The sequence below is a fragment of the Epinephelus fuscoguttatus genome, linkage group LG19 (assembly GCF_011397635.1).
Source record: "Epinephelus fuscoguttatus linkage group LG19, E.fuscoguttatus.final_Chr_v1".
NCBI classification, from domain to species: domain Eukaryota; kingdom Metazoa; phylum Chordata; class Actinopteri; order Perciformes; family Serranidae; genus Epinephelus; species Epinephelus fuscoguttatus.
This window is the reverse complement of record NC_064770.1, coordinates 7,639,651-7,658,752: the sequence shown is the minus strand read 5'-3', so window position 1 is coordinate 7,658,752 and position 19,102 is coordinate 7,639,651. Positions and strand designations below refer to the sequence as shown.

General features: G+C 40.3%; 1 protein-coding gene across 1 annotated transcript; it reads left to right on the top strand.

Annotated features, from left to right (window-relative positions):
- Positions 1 to 4,487: 4,487 nt before the first annotated feature.
- LOC125879621 (ornithine decarboxylase-like) lies at positions 4,488 to 9,252 on the top strand. The gene is made up of 8 exons (XM_049561582.1): positions 4,488 to 4,620; positions 5,255 to 5,382; positions 5,516 to 5,689; positions 5,828 to 6,000; positions 6,089 to 6,305; positions 8,057 to 8,140; positions 8,585 to 8,741; positions 9,083 to 9,252. The coding sequence occupies exons 1-8, from the start codon at positions 4,533 to 4,535 to the stop codon at positions 9,229 to 9,231; spliced, it is 1,170 nt and encodes a 389-aa protein (XP_049417539.1). The 5' UTR covers positions 4,488 to 4,532; the 3' UTR covers positions 9,232 to 9,252.
- Positions 9,253 to 19,102: the final 9,850 nt, after the last annotated feature.

Sequence of the window (19,102 nt, the reverse complement as noted above, 5' to 3'; positions counted from 1 at the left end):
AGATGTCGTACAGAACAGATCAGCATAATAAATTAACAGTAATCCGTAGGCTATGGCACAATGAGACAGAGAGAGAGAGAGAGAGAGAGAGAGAGAGAGAGAGAGAGAGAGAGATGCTGGACAGACGGTAATGACAATAGCTTACAACAACACTATTGAAAGTAATAATAATATAGTTATAGTTCTGGCTACTGTGGTACAATATGTTGAAAGTATATATTAGTATCTGGCAGTATACATGTGTGACAATACCACTGCTCTGCATTGGCCTGAACCCCTTCAGCCAACTCATCACAAAGAGTGGCTAGGGAAACTGGTTCCGAAGTGGAGCAAACCATCAGTCACCTCCTGGTGTCAAAGAAAGGGAAGATGATCAGAACCGAGGGGGTTGAACTACCAGAGGGCAGCACTGCAGATGTTGAGGACAGCTACAAATACCTTGGGGTCCCGCAGACAAATGGGAGCCATGAGGAGGATGCAAGAAAGTCAGCCACAGCCAAATACCTACACAGAGTAAGGCAGGTCCTTAGAAGTTGACTGAAGAACAAGGTCCAAGCCATCAACACCTATGCCCTGCCAGTCATCAGATAACCTGCTGGTATAGTAAGCTGGCCAAAGGAGGAGATAGAGGCCACTGCTATCAAGACAAGGAAGTGTCTCACAATGCATGGGTGTCAGTGTCAGAGCCACTGCCCAGGACGAAACAGCCAAGATCCAGGAATGGCCCAAAGATGAGCTGCTAAGTGAATACCTCAGGCAGTAGAAACCTGAGAATGCAGAAGAGGAGGACGAACCATCATGGAAGGACAAGCGCCTGCACAGCATGTACCACCGAAGATTGAAAAAGTATCCGAAATCAAGAGATCCCACCAGTGGCTGGAAGAAGCTGGACTGAAAAACAGCATAAAAGCACTAATCATGGCAGCACAAGAACAAGCACTTAGTACAAGATCAAAAGACGTGGGGGTCTACCACACCAGATGGTATGGTACCAGATCTCTCTCTCTCTCTCTCTCTCTCTCTCTCTCTCTCTCTCGTATTCTATTACTGCATCTTGCTAACTCGGCCATTCTGGATGTCACTAACTCGGCTTCTTCTCCGGAGCCTTTGTGCTCCACTGTCTCCCAGATTAACTCATATCGCAGTGGTGCCTGGACAGCATGACGTGTGTGGTTGTGCTGCTGCCGTGGTCCTGCCAGATGCCTCCTGCTGCTGCTGCTGCCATCATTAGTCATTAGTCATACTTCTACTGTTATTATACACATATGACTATTGTCACACATGTATACTATCAGATATTAATATATACTTTCAACATATTGTACCGCAGTAGCCAGAACTATAACTATAATATTATTACTTTCAATAATGTTGTTGTAAGCTACTGTCATTACCTGCATCTCTCTCTCTCTCTCTCTCTCTCTCTGTCTCATTGTGTCATACGGATTACTGTTAATTTGTTACGCTGATCTGTTCTGTACGACATCTATTGCACGTCTGTCCGTCCTGGAAGAGGGATCCCTCCTCAGTTGCTCTTCCTGAGGTTTCTACCGTTTTTTTTCCCCGTTAAAGGGTTTTTTTTGGGGAGTTTTTCCTTATCCGCTGCGAGGGTCATAAGGACAGAGGGATGTCGTATGCTGTAAAGCCCTGTGAGGCAAATTGTGATTTGTGATATTGGGCTTTATGAATAAAATTGATTGATTGATTGATTGATTGATTGATTGATTGATGGGGCTCCAGGTGCAGGTTGTGCAAAGATGCTCCTGAGACATTTCAGCACATAATAGCAGGGTGTAAAATGCAGGCAGTAAGTGGCTGGCATAGTGCAGAGGAACATCTGCACTGAGTATGGGCTGGGGGTCCCAAGGTCAGAATAGAAGACGCCTCCTGAGATGGTTGAGAATGACGAAGATAAGATCCTGTAGGACTTCCATATCCAGACTGACACACTGGTGATGGCTAACCAACTGGACATCGTGTTGATCGACCAACAAAAGAAGAAGGCAGTGGTGATAGATGTAGCAATCCCAAACGACAGCAACATCAGGAAGAAGGAGCACGAGAAGCTCAAAAAATACCAAGAGCTGAAAGAAGAGCTAGAAAAGATGTGAGTTGTAAAGGCAACAGTGGTGCCAGTAGTAATTGGAGCACTCAGGGCTGTGACCCCCACACTGGGGGAGTGGCTTCAGCAACTTCCAGGTACAACATCTGAGGTCTCTGGTGGTTAGCACTCTCGCCTCACAGCAAGAGGGTTGCCGGTTCGATCCCGGGCGTGGGAGCCCTTCTGTGCGGAGTTTGCATGTTCTCCCCGTGTCAGCGTGGGTTCTCTCCGGGCACTCCGGCTTCCTCCCACAGTCCAAAGACATGCAGATTGGGGACTAGGTTAATTGGTAACTCTAAATTGTCCATAGGTGTGAATGTGAGCGTGAATGGTTGTTTGTCTCTATGTGTCAGCCCTGCGATAGGCCCCGCGACCCTCAAGAGGATGAAGCGGTTAGAATGAACATCTGAGGTCTCTGTCCAGAAGAGTGCAGCTAAGATATATAGCTATATATAGATCTATAAAGGGCAGGGCCCCTACCTCAGATATATACATATGTATATATATTTATATATGTATATTTTTTATATATGCCATACCGAGCGCTTCAAAGTAGCTTGGTCTGTGGCCATCAGTGTCTAATACTGACACACAATATAAATCCATCACCTTTAATGATGTAGTATAAAGAGCAAGACAGTTCAAGGGTAGGCATTGAGTTAAAGATAGTTAAAGATCTATATTGTATGAGGTACTGCTTGTTCATTGATCTACCACACTTGCTCCTACACAGCTCCAGCCTCTTGCCCAAATATGCAGTGCTTCTCATAGTCAAGGAAGGATCCTTAAACAGCTGAATTTCCAGGAGGGTACTTCATCAAATCCTGCTGAAAGACTGCTCCAATGTCAAAGATCCTTTGGATTCTACAAAGGACAGAGTCTATACCTCAGAGAATTTTCAAAGATGCTTATGTGTGTCCTCAGCGGGCATGAAGGGCCTCTTCACGCACAACTGGACACTCACTGGCCTGTTTGAATATGTGTTGACCGAATGTTAGGAAGGACTCTTGGCTAACCTCAGTAGGACCTGACTTGGAAGAACCCATCCTACCAAGGAAGCATTCTTGACTTTGAGAAGCACTTATGGTCACGTCTGACTCCAAAAAAACAAACAAACAAAAAAAACAAGATGGACACGGTCTCTCTCTCTCTCTCTCTCTCTCTCTCTCTCTCTCTCTCTCTCTCCCTGTCTCTCTCTCTCTCTCTCAAACTCAGCCCAAACTCTGATCAAGTGTTAACACTAAGCAGTGCTGAAAAATATAAACCAAGATTATGTTACTGCGTTGCCTGTTTCTCACCTAAAATGTTTTCAGAAACATGTAAATAAAAGTATACAAAGTATCACTCTTATTCACCTTTGTCAGCATATGAAATGTGGATTGTTTGGGGTGTCAGGGTGTGATTGACATGGCTGAGTAATCAAAGATGTGACACTGTGAGCTTGCGCAGGTGGCAAGGGTGAGGATTTAACTATTTAAATAATGATTTTGGATGGAGGGAAACTGATGGAATGCAGATTGCAAACACCACTGATGTTTTTCAGGGTACAGAGTTCAGTAAGGGGCAGAAGACATTTTTATTATTTATTAATCAATACAGATGTTTTCTTTTTAATTTGCAGTGAGAAAATAATAAAAATGTTTTTTCCAGGATAAATGGACATCTTTAGCATTAAACATTTATAGACACAGTTTTGATCTTAAACACGTGCACTCAAACACTTAAGGAACATTTGTCAGATTTATGTTTTTATTTTCATGATGTTTTTATGAACAAATGTTAAACAGCATCAGTACAACACAGGTGTACCTTGGGATGACTGCAGAAGTGTCCCCCAGAGCTGTCACCTATGAACTGTCTCCAATATTGTTTCTGTGAAGTTTGCAGTACATACAACTGGCTTTACAACAGCAGCAATCCATGTATAACCCCACCAGCTCAGGACCTCCACATCTTGCGTCTTCACCTGCAAGATCGTCTGAAACCAGCCATGTGAACAGCTGATGCAATATTTGGTTTGCACATCTGAATGATTTCTGGAAAACTCATCTGCATGCTTATCATCCTCACCACCTTACAGCAGTTTGTCATAACCAACAATGGCGTCTGGCACTGTGAAGAAGAGTTCCTTTCACTGGTGATTGTCGGTTTACACTGTAATACCTCTTCAAACAATATAGTCGAGTACAACATCACCTTTAACTATGACCTATGTAATAGACACGTAATTGTATTTACACAGTTCTAACAATATAAGTATCTATACTGTCTACATGATTCCATGTTAATAAGGGACAAGGGAATCAAGGTGTGACATTGTTTGTTTTAAAACAGTAAAGTCAGTAGTGAGCTAACAAAACCAGTATGTCATGCTGTCACATTTCACTTTGGACCTGAGTCTCAGGACTTGTTTTAAAACTTACTTTCAGATATGATTCTTAGAACTGCTGCCGTAAGACTTACTCGAAAACATCTGAGAATTTTGGGGTTACGAAATGTGGAGGAGAATACAGGCTGCGGTAAGATGAAAAACACTTCTCTGTTTAATATGATATTATGTGTGAGACATGTGAATGTAATGGGTACATTTTAATGTTTGACCACTATTTGCAGGGCATAATCTTAGTTGTGAAATGTACATTTACTCAAATACTGTTCTTAAATTCAAGGTACATGTACTTTAGTTTTATATTTCATCATATTTTCACCATGAAAGTTGACTCTTTAGAGATTCATGATTATCTCATGGAATTTGATGTACTGCTGTAAATTAAACCATTCAACAGTATGTAAGAGTTTAAATTAGAACAAATGCAACATAGACATTAATAGAGTTGTAATATTAATCCAAAGAATCACGTACTGTATAATAGTGAAACACTGACAGTAAAATTTCACTGCACAGTGAGTGCTTTGACTTTTGATGCTTTAAGTACATTTTGTTGATAACATTAATATTTATACTCATGTAAGTTTCTGAATGCAGGACTTTTACCTGTAGTTGTTGTCCTCTTTGTACCACTGCATATTGAAGATAAGTAGCTACAAACAAAGACAAAGCAGAAAGCGTTCTCTTTCTTTATAAGCCTCAGCCTATTAACAATATTAATTAATGCATTAGTGAATTCATTTACTGCTTACCATCCCTTGCAGCAGCAGTAACTACAGATGGATCAGTCATGCATGCTCTGGCTCCTAAACATTGTGACATTGACATTTTACACAAAGGACAGACCATCAATGATTTCATAGAAGATAAAATAAAAGAGCTTGGTTCAGTGGTGAGTATCAAAGACATCATGTCATTTAAGTTTTACTAAATACAAATCTCTGTGTAACTGTGTGATAGTTGAGATTCTTGAGATGTGCATTTTCAAAATAAAATGTTAACTGTTTATTTATTCATTCATTCAGGAAAGTGAAGAACCATTTTGTGTGGCAAATCTAGACAGTGTGTTTAAGAAGCACCTCAGGTGGCTTACTGAATTACCTCGAGTCAAGCCTTTCTATGCAGTGAAGTGCAACAACACAGCAGCAGTTCTGAGGATGATGAGTGCTCTGGACACTGGTTTCGACTGTGCTAGCAAGGTACTGATAAAGTATTTCAAAGATAATCTAGGTCTGTGTGGTTCTTTGTGTTTTGTGCTTTTTTCTTAATCTTTGTTACTGACAAAGGTTGTTTCCCTCTCAGTTTGCTCATTTGAAACATGTTTTGGTCAAACACAGGGTGAGATCCAGCTGGCCCTGTCCCTCGGAGTGACACCTGACAAAATCATTTACGCACACACAACCAAACCACTGTCGCACATCAAATATGCCTGTGATCATGGAGTAGATATGATGACTTTTGATAGTGAGGATGAACTCCTAAAAATTTCTCTGTGTCACGCCAAAGCCAAGTAAGTGAACAACCACTAATATTTCTGCTTCTGTGATTATTGTAAAGTCATGTAAAGTATTGATTAATTCTTTTGTATCCCTTTACAGACTTGTGCTCCGCATTGCAGTGGATGACTCTAAATCACTGTTAAGACTTAACTCAAAGTTTGGAGCCAGACTTGTGTCGGTTCGTAAGCTGCTGGAACGTGCTAGAGAGCTGGGCTTAGAGGTCATTGGGGTCAGCTTTCATGTAGGCAGCGGGTGCACTGGAAGTTTGGCATTCAAGCAGGCCATAGCAGATGCCCGACGTGTCTTTGACATAGCGGTAAGTCACCATCATAGCAATAGAACATCACAAAACCACAGCACATTTACATGTTTAGAGATATAGGCTAACCATTGATCAGGCTTGTTGTGATGATTTGCAATTGTGATGTAAATCATCTCAACAAAGCAGTGATAGCCAGACTAAATCTGTGTGAGCAAAGCAAAACCGTATAACTTACCTTCCTTCATTATCAAGACAAAGGAAGGCACTGCTTCAGCACAGGGGGGCCTTCAGATCAGACTGTGCTTATACTTTATAGCTTGTACAAATGTGTGTATTTATGTGAGTGTGGAGCAGGACCTTACTACAAGAGTGCTAATGTTATCTATGGCTTTTTGGAGCCATAGCGCCCACCCCCGGCACTACTGCTGTTGTTTAGCACTTTTTATAGAGTTAGCACTGTTGGTTGTTAGCCTCCAATGCAGTTGAGAACCTCTTTCCATTGTGGAGTTTGGCCCTGGCAAACTTCCCTGCAGCTCCTGAGTAGGCCTGTTGCTACATTGGAGGAAGCCCATTGTTTGCTTAAGGTCTGGGTTTAGTCAGACCTTAAGGTCTGGGTTTAGTCAGGGCGAATATGAATCCTGTCTCCAGTCGTAGTTGTCCCTGGTTCTCTTTGTATGGCTTTTTGGAAATGTAATGACTTCACTCTACCGCAAAGGCCTCTAGCTGTGTGTTCATCTGGTGGTGTGCAGCAAATAGAGTGCAGTGTGCAAAGTCTAGGAGCGTAGTCTTCCCGAGGATTAACGTTTCCTACAGGTCAGCCACAACATGAAATGTCTGTCTGTCATTTTCAAAAACCTCCATCACTCCCATGATGCAAATATGTCGGGGAATGCATGATCAGAATGATCTTGCCTCCAAGACTTTGCGTTGTTCTTTTGATATTGGCAGATCTCTTCTCATAGTTCTTAACTCTTTCTCTGAGGTTAATAATGAAATCTGCATGACAGCTATCAGCAGAACTACATGAGCTGGTTTCAGGAAACCCTGAAATTTATGTGTTCCAGCATGCTTCCTAATTTAGCCCAAAACCTGTTCCTTTGGTTGCGATGTTCCTCCACATGGCCCATTACAGCTTTAGTATCAGCACTGGCTACATTGTTGTTCTGTCTTAGGTTGTGGAGCATTTTCTTCAGATAGTACTTTTTTCCTTGCACCACTTACAGCTGGACTGTATAACTCCACAGACTTACTAAATCATTAAAATATATGGGTCCCATTGGGAGCTTGTTAAAAACACTTTTCTACACCACTCAGACCAGAAGTCCAAACTTCAGGCTGTTCTCATGCACTGTTCATAAGTCAGCCTACAAAAAGTAATGCACCAGAATTTGTATATCGCCCACTTTTTCTGAAGGCTGCTATCTTGTACTGGGAGTAAAGAAGAAAGTGGTATAAAGAGCAAATGTCTGTGTAAAGAGGCAGGTTGGAGTGGTGGATGGGTCAAACAAACACAGGACTTTGCCCCCGGAGACCAGTGTTCATGTCCTGTGTAAAATCAAGTGAACTTTGAGTTAAATAAAGTATGTTGCCACCAGGTTTCTTTAACCTAACCTAATTAACTTTACGTAACTTCATGTTAAGCACATAACGTGATGCTGTAATGCAGTAGGCACTAATTTGTTAGATATCATATAAACCATTGTATGTGCATTTTCATAAAATACATCAACCTGTTGTATGAGTATATGTTTCATAAACCCTTTATAAATAGTGCCTTATTAAAAAGTAGAACTGATGTTTTTCAGAATTTGTTGGGCTTCCAGATGACTCTGTTGGATATTGGTGGAGGGTTCCCTGGGAGAGATGACTTTCAAGTGAAATTTGAAGAGGTAAAACAAAAGATAGTATGAGCACTGCTTGTTCATTGTTGTGCAGCACTTCATCATTCTTATGACACAAATAATTACTTATACTATTTTCTAATTAAGTGTCCTGGTTTCCCTCAAGGGCCCTTCTAGGAAACCTTTGTCCATCAAATCTTTAGTGCTTCTTTGATATCTTTGTTATCAAGGTTTTTCTACCTCAAGCAAGCATGACAACATTTTATGCAGTGTTGGAGATATTTCATCAAACTATGTCACTTGGTTTTCATTCAGACTTCCTAATTACATGGCTCATATTTCATAGAAACACATGCAGAACCCTTTCTTTTTTGCCCGTGATGTCAGTGATACTGGTTACTGTATTAAAGTCTCAGCAAAATGTCTGTAATATGAATAGAGGTGATATGTGTTGATATGTATGAAATAACCAATTGTTTTTCTCCCTGCTAGTTTCCCGAAGTCATTAATGGAGCATTGGATGAATTCTTCCCTCCTGACAGTGGGGTGCAGATTATTGCAGAACCAGGCAGATACTATGTGGAATCAGCCTTCACACTGGCAGCCAATGTCATTGCCAAAAGAGTAATCTTAGATGATACGGATGAACGTACGTTTGTATAGCATCAGATTCTATATATACCTATATATCTTGATAGTATAGTCATGTGTTAATACTAGATTCTAGTATTAACACATGACTATACTATCAAGATTCATCATGCAGACAACTGTGCTCAGCCTTTGGGTGAGCACAATCCTGACTAGCAGGGTTGTAGTTCCTCACTTTATGCAGAATCCCATGGATGCATGTGGTGGAAGGCTAGAGGGACCAAAGATAAAAAGGATAATTTCCATCATAATTTTATCATTATTTTTAACATCTTTGCAAAAATACTGCTTGGTCCCATTTTAGTGACTTTCAATATTTTTCATGTTTTATTTCCCTAGACGCTGAGGAAAACAGGCCTGACCGAATGATGATGTACTACATTAATGATGGGGTGTATGGCTCCCTGAATTGCCTTATCAATGATGCTGCTCACACCAAGGTGGAACCATACCTTCAAAGGGTAAATATCATTCCTATCACCAGATGAGGACATCAATATTGGACAACTCTGCAAAACACCAGATTACATTCAATAACAAAGTTTTTTATGTTCAATGTCAGCAGTTAAAATTGATAGCTTTTCCTGAGCATGGTAACTACTGAATGGTTAAGGTTTAAGATAGGGGTTATTACAAAAAATCTATGTTTAAAATGTGGTTAGGGTTAGGCAACTAACATACTTGTGTGGAGAGAGGCTGTGGCTCAGGAGGTAGAGCAGTTGTCCGCTAATCATAAGGTTTTAGTCTACATGTCGATGGGTCCTTGAGCGAGATACTAAACACTAAATTGGTCCCTATGAGCACTGGCGTTAAGTTTGAATCTCATGTTCATTAACAATAACAGATTTTCCAGTATATTGTAACTTTAGGTTGGTGACAGAAAGCATCGACACTGTGACCTCCACAAGCTTACTGTACACCTAAAGACACTATTTCCTGCTTTGGTACTTAACGTTGGCCTTGGATATAAAACTTGTGGTGTAAAATTGTCAGATGTTACTGCTTGGACTACAACCTGAAACAACCCGATATCAGGTGTGCATGAATACAGTAACTGAGAAGTGTTTGTCTAAAGGGGCCCTCTGCAAAATTCAGAGTGCATGAGTTGTCTTGTCAAAGTTCTCAACATGGAGGTGCCTCAGCTGGCAGCTAACAGTGCTAGCTCCAGAAACAGCAATAAACAATGGCAACAGTGGTGACAAAGCTAACAGTGTTCACAAGGGGGGAACTGGAGGGTGGGTGCTACATTTCCACGTCAACACTGTCCCAATGCCAGTGGTAACGACCATATGAGCTCATTGCAAATAAGTGGCGATGAATAAGCTAGTAGGACACGCACATACACTGGACCAACTCACTACAACAAAACACAGAGAAGCTTGGATTAGCATGACTACAGTTTTTGCTCAGGATGCTATTGCTTCACTATATTTTTCATAGCAAATACAGATGCTCATTGTAAGCTTAAACAGTCATCGCTAATATTAAAGGCCAATCAATCAGCTGATTGTGATTAAAAACAAAAACAAAAAACAAAAACAAAACATGAAACCTTGACATTTTTCATATTCTCTGACAGCAATGTGTAGCCTTTAAAACATCCAAAGATGTGGAGGCCTAGGTATATGAAACACGCTGAATATAACTGAATAATGCTTTGCTTTCCTGGCTTTATTTTACAATGTTGCCATCTCGCTTTTCTTCCAAACCCCAAGATGGCAGCCTTCTCATTAAACACTCATATTACACCCTGTTTGCTAATGCTAGTCATTGAAACATGCTTTCAAAATTCACCATTCTACTGATGTAAAGGGAGATCACACGTTAATTATATCTCAGATCTTTATTTGATCAATTAAATTTTACATGTTCGATCGAATTCTAAACCAATTAACTGTCGATTACTTGTTATCATTCCAAATAGCAAATAGTAGTTTACTGCTATATTATGGGGTGCCGTTTATAAAGTGGCTCACGCTGAAAATAACATCAACATTTTGCCACATTTAGCTTCAAACAATGTTTAAAAAAGTGTTGTGAATTTTTTAACTTCATCTTTTACCACATTTACAGCAATATTTGTTAACTTAGAAATATATTAAATAGTTAAATCTAAATATTAAATGTGCCACCTAAATGTTAAATGTTAAATCTAAATATTAAATCTAAATCTAAATGTTAAATCTAAATGCTAAATCTAAATCTAAATGTTAAATCTAAATATTAAATCTAAATCTAAATATTAAATCTAAATGCTGAATCTAAATCTAAATGTTAAATCTAAATGCTAAATATAAATCTAAATGTTAAATGTTAAATCTAAATGTTCTGGGTGAAACTAAATATTTAGCTAATATGCAAATTCACACTGCCGGTCACCGAAGTACCAGAATAAAAGCTCGAGATGGTCAGACTGTGTTTATAGAATCAAATAACGAATTAAAACCAACTTATCGGGGGAAATGAACACTTGAACATACATTAGCGTGATAATAACAAGAAATATGTTTGGAGAAATTTTATTTGACGTGTACTTTGAGTTGTTAGTGTCCCTTCGGAGGGATAAACAACCTAAGCTAAGCTAACAACCGTTAGCTCCTAGCCCCGTTAGCAGTGTCTGTAATGACTCATTAACTCTTAAACGGTCCGTGAAAAAAATATTGTTTTCCAGCGGATGTCTTAGTTACAACATGATTGAGCTAGCAAAGCAGTTTTGTGTTGTGATGTGTGGTATTTATTCAGTTTTGGGAAATCACAATGTCTAGAAAGCATCAGTGGCTACAGCAGCAGCAAAGCTAACATCAGGACATCATCTGTTAAAAGCCTCCCGTTGTTGGATACAACATGAAACTACTCCAGTTAGCTCAATCATGTTGTAACTAAGACATCCGCTGGAAAAAAATATTTTTTTTTCACGGACCGTTTAGAGTTAATGAGTCATTACAGACACCGCTAACAGGGTTAACAGCTAACGGTTAGCGTCCGCTAATCTACGATAACCATGTTATTAATTTCAGAACGTGATAGTAATGTTTGTTCAATCATTGTGTTTATAGACTTTACAAACACCAGATTAGTCTAAACAGTGATATAGTGACGTGCAAAATGTGAGATATGCATATATATATATGTAGTGCTAAACTCCGCTGGTTTTCTACCCGGAAGTATTTGTAAACAACAAGGTGATTCCCTCAAAAGGGACACTAACAACTCAAAGTACAAGTCAAATAAAATTTCTCCAAACATGTTTCTTGTTATTTTAGGTAGTTATTATCCCGCTAATGTATGTTCAAGTGTCCATTTCCCCCAGTAAGTTGGTTTTAATTCGTTATTTGATTCTATAAACACAGTCTGACCATCTCAAGCTTTTAATTTGGTACTTCCGGTGACCGACAGTGTGAATTTGCATATTAGCTAAATATTTAGTTTCACCCAGAACATTTAGATTTAACATTTAACATTTAGATTTAACATTTATATTTATATTTAATATTTAGATATAACATTTATATTTATATTTATATTTAGCATTTAGATTTAACATTTAGATTTAGATTCAGATTTAACATTTAACATTTAGGTGCCACATTTAATATTTAGATTTAACTATTTAATATATTTCTAAGTTAACAGATATTGCTGTAAATGTGGTAAAAGGTGACGTTAAAAAATTCACAACACTTTTTTAAACATTGTTTGAAGCTAAATGTGGCAAAATGTTGATGTTATTTTCAGCGTGAGCCACTTTACAAACGGCACCCCATACTGTATTAATGCTCTAAATGTCCCATGCAGAACCTTTAAAATAAGATGCTTAACAGGCTATCACTTGAGGAAACTGTAAAACAAGATGTCATGTGAAGACATGGGATTGAAAAGGATAAACTGCGAAAATACATGATAACCAGTGTTATGTGGATTTCATATTTGCTTCTGCAGGCTGTTGAGAGGAGCGAGCAAAGACACTGCTCTGTTATCTGGGGTCCAACCTGCGACAGCATTGACAAAGTAACCGACAGCTGCTGGATTCCTGAGCTGCATGTGGGCGACTGGCTTCTCATCGACAACATGGGCGCTTACTCTGTTGCTTTATCCAGTGACTTCAATGGCTTTGAAAAAGCACACATTTACCCTGTAATGACAGCTGAGACATGGCACGCCTTATGCCAGGTTCAGACCTCGCATTTTTGTCTGTGCAGGCAGTCAGTATGTCAGATGAGGCGATTGTGGAGTCATAAAATTGTGCCATGACTTGGCCGACAGACATGACAGACTATAGGTTGGTCCACGACCAGTCATCCCTGGTCATCATTCACAATGCGTGTGATATCATTCGATTATTCCTGTCCTATTTTTATTACCATTATGATTATTATTTAAGTCACTATGCCTATTCATGTGCCAGTCGAAATTTTATTATAATAACCTAAAAAGTGCCACCAGATGGCAGCAGCATCACATTAACATTTTAAGTACTGCATGCAAACGACGCAAGTCACAGAATCTTTCACAATAAGTTCCTGCAAACGTTTCACAATAAAAGCCTTTTTAGAAAATGAAGGTATTTTCTCAACCGAAATTATAAGGAACTTTCTATTTTAAAGGGATACAGGAAGTGCTAAGTTTGAAATGACGGTGCAAGGCATTAAATTAAACAGGGCCATTGGGAGTGGATTAAAAGTAAAAATTGAAAAACAGCCCATTTCTAATGTAGTGTGGTTCATGGAAAACTGATACCCTCTGCTAATTCCATTATGAAGAAAAATAACATTGCCAGCTTGATGCTAATGGCAGGACTAATGTGCCTCTGTTGTTTCATGTCATCATTTTTTCCCCATTTGACTCTGTGTGTAACGTCCCGCGAGGAAATGTCAATAAGTGGGTGTTGTCACAATATGCAGATCGCTGTTTTTTGATTGGTCAAAGTGACAGCTGTGAGGGAGATGTAATGGAAGACAAACAGAAAATCAAACATGCAAGACTTTCAGTTGTAATGTCACGAGGCATCCCAGGCATGGCATCGCTTTTTGTCTACTATGACACACTACACAAGATGAACCAATGGATTATCATGTATGACACTTATTTTCATTAACAATCCAAACTGACACCGTACGTTGCTGCATCGGGCTATAATCGGGCTGATGTTGTGTGGTCTGAACCCGGCATTAAACCTTTCTCACACCTGTAACATCCATGAATGATCTGGTAACACTATTAACTGACAGTGGCTCAATGTGGATGTGAGCAAACATAGACATTTAACATGTGTGATCGATTGGTTGGTTTCTATTGACAGACATATTGTAAATATTTTGTCATGTAAATTCATTTCACTGCACCTGTAAGCCATGGAAGTATAGGCCTACTTTTCTTACAATTCAAAATGACATTTTTGTTATAATGTAGTCACACAGCAGATATAGCATAGGCATAGATTTGGGTAATCAGGGTCAGGGTGCTGCAAAAATGTCACTACCAATATTTTAATGTTATCACACAATCTTTTCATTTTAAGTCCTCATATTATGTAATGGTTTGAGCTGTACAAATTTGCCAGGTTTGTGTTTTTTCCTGTACTACTACTTCAGGCTGTGACCAATGCCCCTGTCATATGTATACCAGTGTAAAGTGATGCACCAAAATTAGGGCGGCACAGTGGTGTAGTGGTTGGCACTGTCGCCTCACAGCAAGAGGGTTCCTGGTTTGAACACAGGCAGGACGGAGGGGCGGAGTTTGCATGTTCTCCCTGTGTCAACTTTACGTTAAGTAATGTCATTCTAGGACACTAGTTCCCAAGATATCACACAAACTGTTGTATGAGAACACATACTTTAATGACAATAACAAGGCAAAATATGGGGGACACCTGACATGGGGAACAAGCAACTTTGAGGTTTTACAAAAGATTGCGAGTAACTGCAAGCAGCAGTAATGTCTGTATTGTGAATTTGAGCTGTTAGCATTTGTCCATTAAACAATTCTAACTTCACCACTAAAAATAACTGGTCAGTGTTTTATTCAAAGTCCAAGCATGTGTTAGATGATCTGTCAATTTAACATCACCCAACCTATTTACTGTATTATTAAATGCCTCCATGGAGCAACTTGGACATTATTTATTAGACTGGCCTAAATTAATTTTATTGTAACATTTATTTTGAAGATCTACGATACTGTGATTTTGAATATTAAATGTAGTGATACATCATCATCTTTATCCTCAATTACTGTAGTACAAAATAAGTAAACAAAATTATCTGTTTTTATAATAATAAAATCTGCTGCATCTGTGTGTGTGCTGTCTTTACCTCCACCAAGAAAGCTTGTTCAGCGTCTGATTCCCACATACTAGGCATTATTTCATGTTAGACGTACCAGGCTTTCAAATTACTGCAATCTAAACACATCTGTGGCAATGATGAAGTATAAAGCGAAGAGTAAGGGATGGAGGATGGGTCAAACAAATACAGGACTACAGCTGCCCATAACCGTTCAATATGGAAAAATAGGTCAGAGCCTTTACACTCTAATGTTCAGTCAAAAGGTGAAACTCATCTCACAGGTCATTACAAATTTTACACCCCCTCTGACACCTGTCAAAGACTTTTTATCTTCCACTTATTAACCACAAAGTTCCAAACAGCACATCTATGATCATTTATTTGGCTCTTTTCAATCTCCTTTTTAGATATAGACATTTAAAGTTGACAATGCCTACAACCAAAAACTTTTTCCATCAGCACGTTATCACTTTCTGCAGCCCTTATTTTGTTGAACACATATACCAATCAGCCAAAACATTAGAACCACTGGAAGGTGAAATAAATAACATTCATCATCTTGTTACAATGCAATGTTCTGCTGGGAAACTTAGGGTCCTAGCATTCATGTGGATGCCACTTGACACCACCCACCCAAACACCACTGCGGACCAAGTAAATCCCCTAATGGCAACATCACTCCCCAATGGCAGTAGCCCCCCCAGCAGGACAATGTGTCATTCAGCATTGCAAAAACTGCTGAGGAATGGCCAAAGAAACATGACAAAGAGCTTAAGGCCTTGACCTGGCCTCCAAATTCCCCAGATCCAAATCCAATCGAGCATCCCTGGGACATGCTGATAAGTCATTTCGCAACCCATAGGATTCAAAGGATCTGCTGTGAAGACCCTGGTACCACGGGGCATCCCCAGACTTCCTGTGTCCATACCTTGACATGTCAGAGCCATGTCCAATCCATAGAGGCCCCACTGTGGATAGGCGGTACATCTGGGGTATTGGCACGTCCCACAGATGCTCAGTCGAATTGAGAATTGGGGAATTTGGAGGCCAGGTCAATACCTTGAGCTCTTTGTCAGGTTCCTTGGGCCATTGGGCAGTTTTTGTGGTGTGGCATGGTGCATTGTTCTGCTGGAGGGAGTGTTGTTGCCATGAGGGGGTTTGCTTGGTCTGCAACGGTGTTTGGGTGAGTGGAGCACATCAAGTAAAGTCCACATATATGCCAGAACCCAAGGTTTCCCAGGAGAGCACTGCATTGTAACAAGATAAATGTTACTCATTTCACCTGTCAGTGGTTTTAAGGTTTTGGCTGATCGGTGTATGTGTTTGTGTTAATACCACAAGCTGTATATCCTGAATTTATATTTACCACGCTGTAAATCCTTTCCACAACTGTGCATGTTGCATATTTACGCTTAACACTTAATTGCTTTCATTTTTACCATTTCAGTTCCAACAATATTTTTCACTGATCTTAAGAGGAAGCCACATGGCATTTCACTGTACTGTTTGTATATGTGACAAAAAAAAAAGTTTGAGTTCTTGACCATCTTGATGAAAATATGCTGATGTTTACTATAGGTTAATAAACTGATTCATTCATTCTCTTTCTAAAACTGCTTGTCCTGTTGGGGGTTGCAGGGGGCTGGAGCCCATCCCAGTGGACATTGGGCGAGAGGCGGGGTACACCCTGGACTGGTTGCCAGACTATTGCAGGGCTAACACTTAAGAGATGCTCACAGTCACACCTGGCAATTTAGAGTCACCAATTAACCTCGCCTGGATGTCTTTGGACTGTGTGAGGAAACCAGAGTACCAAAAGAAAACCCACGCTGACATGGGGAGAACATGCAAACTCTGTCCCTCCTAGGATCGAACTAGGAGCCCTTTCACTGTGAGGTAACAGTGCCAACCACTACACCACCATGCAGACTAATAAACTGATGTGAAGTGTAAATCTTGTGTTGGTGAAGACAGCCCTCCTGTGGCAGAGTGAGAAATTGCAACTCTAATCCTTCACTGTGTCCTGTACCATGAACAAGTACCAGTAAACCAGTAATTTTTCTTGTTGTTTATGGTGAGTGTTTACATCCCAACTCAGGTCATTTTCAATGGGGGGGCCAAGCTAGGGCCAGTCTGACCCAAGTAGGGTCAAATATCTAAGTCTGAACAATTAGATATATATTTGTACGTATATCAGTGTTTCCCACAGGATTTTTGGAGACTACATCCAACATCCAAAAATGTAATATCTATTTGATTTAAAGGCATCAATCTGGTGAATTCTGAGAGCCAAGTTATGATGGCAGAATATGCCTAGATTTCAACATCTTTGTGCTTTTTTATGTGTGAGAAATGTTCTCTTTTTACTGATAAAAACATTAGTGGTATGTTATGATGAAGGGTTACACTGAAAATACAACTAAGGATTTGTGGTTTAACATTTCAGTAATTAAAAGAAAAATGACTGACGTACTGATCTGCCTCTGCAGGGCTATTTTATTATTTTAAATCATGTGCAGACAAAATATTCTTTTAAAACTCTCTCACTCACAAACACACAGTTACAGATACGCAAAACAATACAAAATACGCAATACGAAAAGAAAACAAAAGGTGAGATTCAAATAAATTACACACAGACAGACACAAATTGCTTCCCTCCTTCACGATTTGCAAGTATGGCACCCTGAATCAGAGCATTTAATTTTACGCAGCTTCGAAAAGAAGATTTCAAAAGCCCTCTGGTAGTTGAATGCCTCTGGGACAGGCCCATTTATGGCAACCCACTGGATCCGTGGCGTGCGCGATCCGGCCGAGGTGCTAATAGCAGCCATTCAAGTCCATGTAAGCTGTAAGGTCCACCAGCCGCGGCCTAGAAGCGGCTCGATGCTCCGCTCCGCTAAAAACACGCGCCAGATCTATTTCTGATGGACTATTTAAGTTTATTTCCTTTATTAATCCCCCTGAGGGAAAATTCAATGTTTTCACTCTTGCTTGTCAATTACACACAGGTCTGAAAGACACACACATGCACAAACAGGACCTATACATGCACAAAGTGGAGAGATCTCAGAGTGAGGGGGCTGCCCTTTGGTCAGGTGCCCCGAGCGGATGGGGGGTTTGGTGCCTTGCTGAAGGGCACCTCGGCAGGGCCCAGGAGGTGAACTGGCACCTCTCCAGCCACCAGTCCACGCTCCATATTTGGTCCAGATGGGGACTCGAACAGGCGACCCTCCGGTTCCCAACCCAAGTCCCTATGGACTGAGCTACTAGTTCCGCGTTCCACGCTGCCCCTCCAACTCTTCAGCAGGGGGGGCGACCGGGGGGGCCGGACTCTGAGTTACAAGGGCACTGGCCCCTGCTGGCCCTCCCCTAAAACCGCCACTGAATAAAAATAGGACAAGAATAATCCAATGACATCACACACGCGGTGAAAGACAACCGGGGATAATTGGTGAGTACCAGCATGTAGCGTGTACCAGGCATAATGCAAGTCCTGAGTCTGAAATATGTCTGTCAGCGAGTCCTACTCCATCTATTCAGACTCCACCGTAGACAACAGCAGCATTTCTCCGACCACGTAGCGAGACACAAGCTCCGTGGCTTCTTTCAGACTGATAGGTTTAACGTTATCTCCGTTATTAGAACCAAACAACAGCCGTTGCTGTTTCGGAGCTGAAGGACCAGCGTTCTAAAAGTAACGGAAGTAACTTTTGTCTTGTTTGAAAATGTATTCAAGTATTTGATTCGGTTACTCGTTACTTTGTAACGCGTTATACCCAACTCCTGTATTTGTTTGACCCGTCCTCCATCCCTTACTCCTCACTTTATACTTAATTATTGCCACAGATGTGTTTAGATTGCAGTAATTTGAAAGCCTGGTACGTCTAACACGAAACAATGCCTTGTATGTGGGAATCAGATGCTGAACAAGCTTTCTTGGTGGAGGTAAAAACAGCACACACATACATGCAGCAGATACATTTTATTTTTACAAACACGACAATTTTGTACTTTGTAAGAATTCATCACAGTCAGAATATCATTCACAATACATCTCCAGAAAACCATCAAT